The 9,802-nt window shown below is 37.5% G+C and overlaps 1 protein-coding gene across 1 annotated transcript; it reads left to right on the top strand.

Annotated features, from left to right (window-relative positions):
• Nucleotides 1-1,431: 1,431 nt before the first annotated feature.
• LOC117289350 (repressor of RNA polymerase III transcription MAF1 homolog) lies at nt 1,432-8,282 on the top strand. The gene is made up of 6 exons (XM_033770436.1): nt 1,432-2,053; nt 2,530-2,811; nt 3,044-3,214; nt 3,501-3,620; nt 3,902-4,045; nt 4,942-8,282. The coding sequence occupies exons 1-6, from the start codon at nt 1,971-1,973 to the stop codon at nt 4,961-4,963; spliced, it is 822 nt and encodes a 273-aa protein (XP_033626327.1). The 5' UTR covers nt 1,432-1,970; the 3' UTR covers nt 4,964-8,282.
• Nucleotides 8,283-9,802: the final 1,520 nt, after the last annotated feature.

Raw genomic sequence — 9,802 nt, 5'->3', positions numbered from 1 at the left:
GGTTCAGCCTAGTTATTGTAAAATCTGTCGGCCCTTATTTCTTTCAATCAGCCACACAAGTGGGGTCGCGCCTATGCTAAAGTAAGGAACCAAGTCAAGTGGTATTCTGCAAATTAAGTGCAATCATTTGATATTTTTTTGATAAAATGTCTTTATTGTCTGACGGTTGAATAAATCATCCGTCGAGTTGTCCGAACCGTCGAGTTGTCTGAACCGTCGAGTTGTCCGAACGGACGAGTTGTCCGACGGACGAGTTGTCTGGTCTCCAAAAGGCAAGCGGAGCCATATACAGCTCAACAAGGTGGGCTAAGATGAGCCTACGTTATGCCACAAAAAAAGTAAACCAATTAGACATTATGAGTACATAGGTAAAACATTGGGTAAATATAGGGGTAGTTTTTTAAAACTTGCCAAACAAAGGAAAATGCTGTTGATAAATAACCGAGGTCACATCAATTCAAGGTCACGACTTCAGCTAAAGTCCGGGGCGGGTGTGTGCGCCGCACGTTACAATACAACCTTCATCAACACAAGCCCCCACAACACCGACGCCCTGCACACAAAAATCCCCATGAAAATTCACTCTACTACAACTTGCAAATGACGACTTTACTTGACCATGGAGATTTTTAAAATATGGACCGGTAAAACCCAACCCCCGCACCCGTAATATTATTTCACAATTTTGTTGCTCGTCAGGGGAGATTCCCGTCGAGTCAACATCAAAAAAATTACCTCATCATCCAACAACCAACCAGCATCATTATTTATCGCGCACATAAAAATCGTGAATTTTAAAAAAGCTCGGTTTACAGACACTAAAAAAAAATCGTTACCGTTCCTGCCATTGGCCAAAAACGTGCGAACAAAACAAAGATTAATTTTTCTTAGTTTGCACTTTTCAAGAGGATGTAAACTACTGACGCGTTTTTTCAAATAAAAGTATTAATGCTTTATTAAAATGGAATATTTAACTTAGTTCTACGTAAAATGTAATAATGTTTGATTGTCCCTTTAATTCTTCGGAGAAATACGCAAATTGGAAAGATCGAGCCCTGCCAACTATTTTTTCTTTTTACCTACCAGCTAGTTTTGTATCCTCGTAGCAAACGGGATTTTGATTTAAGAAATAGTATTCGCCTTGTCTTAATTGTTTGTTGTGAAAACATCGTGAAACTACCTCCTTATTAATTTATTTATAACAAATTTGCGAAGTAACAAGAAGGATATTGAGCAAAATGTAAGAAATAAGTGTAAATATTCGAGCTAAACAGGTAAAAACTCTCGTCTGGCTGTCATTGATTCGCTGGTGTCCCGTAAATGAATGATTTTTTCTCTGTTGTATTCATGCTGTATTCTGTTGTTTCCGTGCGGTAAACACAGTGGTTACCAGTGCCACTGTAGGAAACAACAATCAGACAATAATTGGTCTTTTACAGCTGAGGAGATATTTGACAACGGTTTCGTCGGGAAACAATTCGTCAAAATTGTTAATTTCAAGTCATCTTTAATTGTTGGAACATGATACGGTCAACTTGTTAAGTATATAGCAAGTTTTAGGCAGATATAAGAGAGTGAAGGAGTTTCTTAAGTGTGGAATTAGTGAGTGTTTTCTCGGTTCGAAATTTTGTTTGGTATTTTGAAACCAATTCTCCTGTGCTATTTCAATGGAGCAGCTTTCGCTTGTTGACATCAGAAACTCGACAGTGTGTGTTGATTTGTGCACCATTTTTCATCCGTTAGCCACGAACTGCACAAGTCCTAGTTTTAGTAGTAGACCTATAAACATGCACTGTTGTTTTATCAGTGGAAGATCAACATTTGCGTGAAGAGGAAATTTTGACTTTTTGAGGGACTTTTTCCAAAGTAAAGTTAAGGAAGTTCCGTTGTCGCAGACTCATCAGAGCAGCAGGCCAGAAGTCACACCAGTCTACACTCAGTCAGAAACAAATATTTCGCAAACACCCAACATGAAGCTTTTGGAGAATCCAAATTTGGATGCAATGGGAAATGCACTGACCATTGAAACAGGAGATTGCAAATTATCAGGAAGGTAAGTAGGGAATTAATTTAATTGTTGTAATCATTCCATGTCATTTGGCATAAATTTTCTATCATTTGTCTGTGTCACTGATTTGTCTGTCAAAGGAAAGTGTGATCAGTTAATAGACATTTTTTTAAATTTTTATTATTGATATAATATTTCCCTTTTTTTCTTCCTGTAAAAAAAATTGAAATGATTGTTTACTTTATTATTTTATTTACTACTTATACAAATGGTAAAGGTATATTAATAAAGTAAACAATCATTTCAAAAAGATGTTCATGGAATGTTGTTATTGCTAATGATACGTTATAACATAAACAATCAATAGCAACTTCAATTACATGCGATTGTTGTTTGCGTCTCTCCCCCCCCCCCATACATACATTCCTGCATATAAGACAGGCTCAACACTTTAAGTAGGGAACATGAACATGAATTTAATTTAACATTTTTATTTGGCGTTTTCTCCCAACAATAAATAGGCTGGAGAGTTACTCTTGCAAGATGGCAGGTAATGACAAGCGCCTCTTTAAGATGTTGAGCCAGGAAAACGGCCACACCCCAGATGACCTCCAGGCGTTGTCCCCTCCGCAGAGCCAGCTATCGCTCAGTCCTCGTGCTGGAATAAGCCCCCAGACAGGGATGTACAGTACCAGCGCTGGGGATGAGTCCAGTGGACCGCTGTGCCACACATGCAGTCGCAAAATGATCTTCTACCTGATTTCAACACTCAACGCTTCTTTTCAGCCAGATTATGATTTCAGGTACAAAGGAAAGTTTTGTATCTAAGAAATTAAGTACTACTCGATTTCTCAGGCATGCAACTTTTCAGTAGCCAATCAGTCAAAGTTTTTAAAGAGGGGCTCCTTAGTTGTCCTACTTATAAAATTGCAAAAAGAAATCAAAAAATCATAATTCTCAAGAAAAATCTTCTTATTCTCAGTAGTGGCACTGATACACTGTTTTGACATGATTATTGTTATTATCTTTTACTAGTGATGCCAAAAGCCATGAGTTTAGCCGTGAGCCCAGTTTGGATTGGACTGTCAACGCTGTGGACAGTAACATGTTCTCCACTTCGGGTGACATCTATGCAGCACAGATCCGTCCCAAATTATGGGCTGCTATCAATGATGAGATTAACCCAAATGAGTGTGAAATCTACAGGTGAGACAGATTCCACAATTTATTTATTTTTATTTGATTCAGCAGCCAAACACCGCCTTTAAACAAAGGTTGTTGGTGCTGGTTGGTATACTGTTTGAAATTGTGAAAATTTCAAAGATATGTCAAACTTCGGTTGCTTTTTATCCCCTTTTTGTTGTGAGAGTAACAACAAATTTTGGTGAGAATAAGGGCTCCATACTTGGCCCTCCTGCTCCCACTAATGACTAAGTGTTTAAGTAATGGAAAACTGAGCATCAATGTTGTAATTTTGTTTGTCCCCCAACAGCTACAACCCGGACCTGGAGTCAGATCCTTTTGGAGAAGAGGGGGTCTTGTGGTCCTTCAACTACTTCTTCTTTAACAAGAAACTGAAGCGAATCCTGTTCTTTGCATGCAGGGCCAGCAGGTAAGAGACCTGAAAATACTTTAGGAGGGGCTATTCCCGTTAATAATAATAAGAATTCTTATTTGGCCTATAGAGCATTTTACAATAACATATTAATGCACTTTACATTGAGGTCCTGGTCATTGGGCCAAAATCATTCCTGTAATCTTTCTCAGCTTTGGGGGAGTCCCGACCAGTCAACTGCAGAAACTAAAACTTGTGTTAATAAAAATCCATTGAATGATTGTCACTGGAAACATTGTAATGAATCCGGGTTTGTTTTATCCTGTTTGTTTGGACAGTAAAACCTCCACAGTAGGTGCTGATTCTGGTATCGGACATGACTTTGATATGTTACTTGATGAGGAGATATCTGAAGACGATGATGGTTATGAAGAGGATGAAGCAAGTGGTGTGTACATGGACGACAGCTTCAGACAGGAGAGGTGCGTCTCTCTACAAACTTAGTATCATTAAGTTATCAGGCCTGTATGCGTTGTTTTTGAAAGGGCAAGGGCACCAAGGTATTTTAATCTTGGTAATAGGCACCCTATGAGGAATTTTTTTTACTGGGGAGCATTTCAAGGGCACCAAGGCAATAACCAGGACCAGGGATGTAGAGACAATCGCCTTTGTTGCCTCTGTTTAGTATCAGGCCTGAGTAATAATAATATGTAGTCTTGAATAGTGAACGTATCTACTGATAAGGTACTCAAGGAGCTTGAACCAACAGAAACATTCTAACACAGGTTTTCACATTTTTTGAAATATGAGACCTGCTAATATCACAGCTTATATTGGTTTACAAGGTGCTGTGGTGCATTCAGCAGCCACTGCCAAACACAACGGGGTAAACCCTTTCTTTAAGTGTAACTGGGTTCTTTTACGTACATTACAAAAGCATCTTGCTCAAGGACACAAGCGCCATGACCAGAATTGGAACCCTCACTCCGATGACTTGACTTGGCCACCAGAATTGGAACCCTCACTCCGATGACTTGACTTGGCTACCAGAACTTGAGTTTGATGTTAACCACTTGGCTATGACACCCCGTGACCCGCTCTGCAAAAAAGTGTATTAAGGGACGCTCAATGTGGAGATGCTGAACAAATTTTCACATAATAATGTTGTTTGTCTTGGTTTATTGGCTTCTGTTGTATAAATACATTGTACTACCATAGTTTATTTACTGAAATATTCTTTCCTTTTTTTTTAATTTGGAAAAACAAAAGGTTTTTGTATAATTTTTAGAGACAGTTTATACAAAAATGAGCCAGATTACAGTAGCTTTGCTTTTAACTGGTTCCAGAGTTGATTTCACAGTGTTGTATCTACTCACAGGGTTACACCGTTGATGTATTGAGTGAGCAGTGAGGCTGGTAGCTCTGTCCGATGACAACAATGTGTCTTGGTACAGGTTTGTGGTTGAACGAGGACCCTCCGAAATCTGCGGACAGTTTGTGGGAAGAGAGGCGAAGACAAGGATCAGATGCAAGTTCTTATCAAAATCAATTTTAATTCCTGGTGTTTAGTTCTAACCAATCCTGTTAGTTGTAAGATGATTTGGGATTACTTTATCCATGAGATTTGTAACGGTTGTTGCTGTATTTCTTTGTAATATTATCCGTCTTTCATTATGTTTTTGTGTGGCATGTCGTTAGTCCATTTTGTTTTCTGTATTAGACAGGGTGTGTTTTTGTTTCCTCTGACAATTTCCAAAAGGGGCCTACAAGCTTTCTTATGGTTTGTAGCTTTCTGCAAAGAGGATAGTGATTTTCCTGCTTGTAGATCTAGCATTAATGTACATATCCGAGAAAGATTCTGGCATTATACATAGAGTGAAAGTGTTCCTTTGGAAGAAATGGCCAGTGTTGATCATCAACCGAAAGTTTCCTCAAACCCAAGAAGCGCAATCTTTAATTTGAACCCGAAACACACACAAGTAGAAGTTTAATTCTGAAAATCAACCTGATACCAGAATTTGAAAGCCAACTTATCTGTCATACCTTTGAATATTATCCCCTATGGTTTTGAAAGATAAATTAAAATGTGTATGCCAGCAAATGTTGTCAGGTCTTGCCTGAACACACGATTCTTCTAAAAAGAATTCCTGTTGGAAGAAAGTTCAAGACATCAGAAGAAGAACAAATTGTCTGAAAAGTTTGCTCTGTTCTTGGTTTCCCTTTTGATGTGTCAAAAGTTTCTATCATTGTTTTTTATGATTTTGTTGGTAGACAGTAGTTGGTTGTCTTGAGGTTGCAATAACTAGAACAAAACAAAAATAAATCAAAATTCCAATGTGTATAGTGTAAATATTTATAGAGATATATAATTTAATAAAAACTCATCTAGTTTCCTAGTTTGTAAAAAGTCTGTGTTTGGATGTGGTTTGTGTTTGGATGTGGTTTGTGTTTGGAGGATGTAGATGCCATCCATGGTAACTTACATTGTGTGTTGAATGTAAATAACAACAATTTACTTGATGAGTTTAAGGCTTATTACATTTTTATGATACCGACAGGGTTCAATTTCACCAAGTAGTCAAATACTTTCGTCTTAAGATGAGTTGGCAGTATTGCTATATTGATTTGTATTGTCACATCACACTTATCACATGCTAAGCAATTTAAGATAAGTACAAAGTTAAGATCAATCTTCAACTCTTTGTGAAATGGATCCATGTGCAAACATGCTTTTAGCTTCATGCTTTACATGCTTTTAGCTTCATGCTTTACATGCTTTTAGCTCATTGATGCAAAATATTTCTGTTTTGCATTTGTTATATTCTACTTGTAGATTGTGAAATTTATAAAGGACTACAAGTGAGGAGCTTGTTATTAAAATTAAATTATCATAATAGAGAATACAAACACCATAAAGCTATCCGATCGGTCACTGGGTCACTGCTTGATTCTACTTGTACTTGCACAATTTTGTTAAGCCTTCCTGATACTGACGTGTTTTGAAGCTTGTGTGTGACCGAGGAACGGATTTTTCAGAAAACTTGTGTTCGTGTTGAAACTCGCACAAGTTTGTATGAAAGGATTGGGGTTAATGCCCAGTTTTAAAGCTTCATGATATGCACAGATGTGTAAGTAAATTTGCTGGATAGAATGCCTGCTGTATTGTATTTTGAACTGAGATTTTAGTCACTTTAGTGGGAATTGTAAGTTGAGGATGCGGTTAAATCATGCACTATCTTATAATATTCCTATTTGCTGTCCCACAGTGACTTGTAAAAAAATTAATTTAATGTATTTATTTTACTTGGATTCACCTTTTGAAGTAGATTGCTTCAAAAACAAAAAATTGTTTGTTTGAAGAACATTATTCAGTTGAGAGACCACCAAAAACACTTGATCGTGTATTTGACCATATATTCTATAATGCACTGTATTGTTTGGAATGATTGAAGTTGCGTTGGCTTGGAATGATTGAAGTTGCGTTGGCTTGGAATGATTGAAGTTGCGTTGGTTTGGAATGATTGAAGTTGCGTTGGCTTGGAATGATTGAAGTTGCGTTGGCTTGGAATGATTGAAGTTGCGTTGGCTTGGAATGATTGAAGTTGCGTTGGCTTGGAATGATTGAAGTTGCGTTGGCTTGGAATGATTGAAGTTGCGTTGGCTTGGAATGATTGAAGTTGCGTTGGCTTGGAATGATTGAAGTTGCGTTGGCTTGGAATGATTGAAGTTGCGTTGGCTTGGAATGATTGAAGTTGCGTTGGCTTGGAATGATTGAAGTTGCGTTGGCTTGGAATGATTGAAGTTGCGTTGGCTTGGAATGATTGAAGTTGCGTTGGCTTGGAATGATTGAAGTTGCGTTGGCTTGGAATGATTGAAGTTGCGTTGACTTAATTTACACAGTTTGACTTAGTATGGAAATATTTTGCCGTTATTTTGAGGAGTGTTCTAAAGGATTTCTGCTCTAATTTAAACTTTGCATAATTAATCATCTGAAATACTTCCTTGTGACACATTTGCCTTTTTAATTCTTGTTTTTTAAATGGAAAGTTAATGAAGATTAAAAATTAAAGCCATACACTGTTATCCTGTTGATATAACCCCTGCACTCCTGTGAGGTACGGCACAGCATCAAATGAAAGTTACGTATAATAGTTCTTTCATGTTTAAATGTTCCTTAGGTTTGAAAAATAACAATGTACAGCTTAGTAGTTCTTGGGAAGAAGACTTTAAAACGATGAAATAGTGTGTACTTGAAAGAACTTCTGTGACGGTGATATTTTGACCAGCTCTTAAACTTGTGGAACAAAAGTTTGGCTTCATGTACGCAAACATCTATTTGAAGGTGATAATATAATCATGGTGCAAGCTGTGGCTTCACTACTTTGAGCAAAGGTTGAAATCTTTAGGCAGCACTTGAGGGAAAGCACAGTGAATATCTTGCGGGGGTGCAATGGGTTTTTTGCTCAAAATGTCAAAGCACCTATTATACACACATCTGTAAGCACTACTGATGACCAATTTTAAAAAAAACTATAATGCAACGTCTGGTGTCACTTGAATATTTACTTTTGGATGTAAAACTAGTGGTGTGTATCATTCTTGTTATTTTTTATATTTGTATAAAATAGTTCAATTCATGTAAATATTAACAGTTTGTTTCACTGTTGAGGAAAGTAGATAGATTCAATTAAAATGTTGAAATTTTTCAAGGTTAAAAGATTACAAAGTCTGGTTAAGATGCTTTACTTGAAGTCACTTTGTCAAATTTTGATAAAAGGCGGTATGTATGATAAGAGTGACCATGTAACGGAAAAGTTTCCGTATGGCGCCACCACTTTTTCATTTGATATGAAATAATATAGTATCTAATTTACCTCAATGAGATATCCCGTTTAGTAAAAAATAGTAAAAAAGTGGTGGCGCCATACGGAAAGTTATCCCATGTAAAACCAAGAAACGGAACAAGAAATAGATGGAGACTAAACAAGATGGAGAAACAAACCAAAAACAAAATAAGGGTACGTGTATTAGATTCTACCTCCATGACTAGACAACTCAAAATAGAGTGAAATGAAGCGGCTTGGTTCCTTCTTTACGGTGGAGTGTAGACTTGAATGAAAAGACATACGGAAAGTTATCCCATGTAAAACCAAGAAACTGAACAAGAAATAGATGGAGACTAAACAAGATGGAGAAACAAACCAAAAACAAATAAGGGTACATGTGTATTAGATTCTGAAATAGAGCGGCTTGGTTCCTTCTTTTTGGTGGAGTGTAGACTAGAATGAAAAGACACGATATCTTGCATTCAAGCAATACATGTCTATACCATAGTTCATTATTTGAAGGAATAATCTGGAATAATATAAGAGGAAGGGCGTATTTAGTACTGACATCCTACCTTCACTTTTCCCAAGGAAGGGAAACTGTTGAATAAGACACGAACACCATGAGGTCACATCCTTTTCTCAAGTTGTCTGCAGTGTCAAATGGCTGTTCCAAACACCAACTAGAGAGGGTGCTATCATCTGCAGCAAATTTTAAGTGATGGCTGCTAAGCGAGTTGATAGAACAGTTCAAACTCCAGACCATGTACATGTAGGTGGATATGGTGTGTACAACTGACTGAAGATGGTGTGGTATCCCTGTCACAAGTCTATTCCACAGCCACTTGTACATGTAGCATGACTGTAACACTTGATGTATAGTGCACAATATACATAGCTTACACAATCTTGTCCCCTCATTGCACACACATGATGTACAATACATCAGAAATGTCAAAGGAATGTACTACATTTCATTCTCCACCATAACAAAGAAAGTCTCAGAATGTTCTGGACTGCAGAAGATTGCTTGCGGTTCCTCAGCCTCCTTTGCATGCAGTCCTTGGTTCTGTCTTTAAGAACACCATACTGATGTATCAAACTCAAAGTTGAAGTCTTCAAACCTCTACCAGGGCACCCTGCTATTGGAAGCAATCTGGGCCCAATTTTGCTTACAAGTTTTGTGCTTAGTAAAAATTAGCAGGATACCAGTCACAAATTGTTCATGTGACATGGTATCTTGGCTGGTAACGTTTTTCTGGTAAGCATAACATTGTTGTGCTCAGCTACTTCTATGAAATTGGGTACTAGAGGTACGTGGTGCATAAGCTTGATATAAGCTTGATATAAGCTTGATATAAGCTTGTGCCATAAAGGAGCAGATGATAATGTGGCACAAATGAAAGAAAAACG

This window comes from Asterias rubens, chromosome 4 (assembly GCF_902459465.1).
Source record: "Asterias rubens chromosome 4, eAstRub1.3, whole genome shotgun sequence".
Taxonomy (NCBI): domain Eukaryota; kingdom Metazoa; phylum Echinodermata; class Asteroidea; order Forcipulatida; family Asteriidae; genus Asterias; species Asterias rubens.
The sequence above is the reverse complement of the archived record's forward strand: the minus strand, read 5'-3'. Positions and strand labels throughout refer to the sequence as shown.

Coding starts and splice junctions, on each gene's coding strand:
- LOC117289350 (XM_033770436.1), top strand. CDS start 1,971: ATGAAGCTTTTGGAGAATCCAAATTTGGATGCAATGGGAAATGCACTG. Junction 2,054..2,529: donor GATTGCAAATTATCAGGAAG/GTAAGTAGGGAA, acceptor AACAATAAATAG/GCTGGAGAGTTACTCTTGCA. Junction 2,812..3,043: donor CAGCCAGATTATGATTTCAG/GTACAAAGGAAA, acceptor ATCTTTTACTAG/TGATGCCAAAAGCCATGAGT.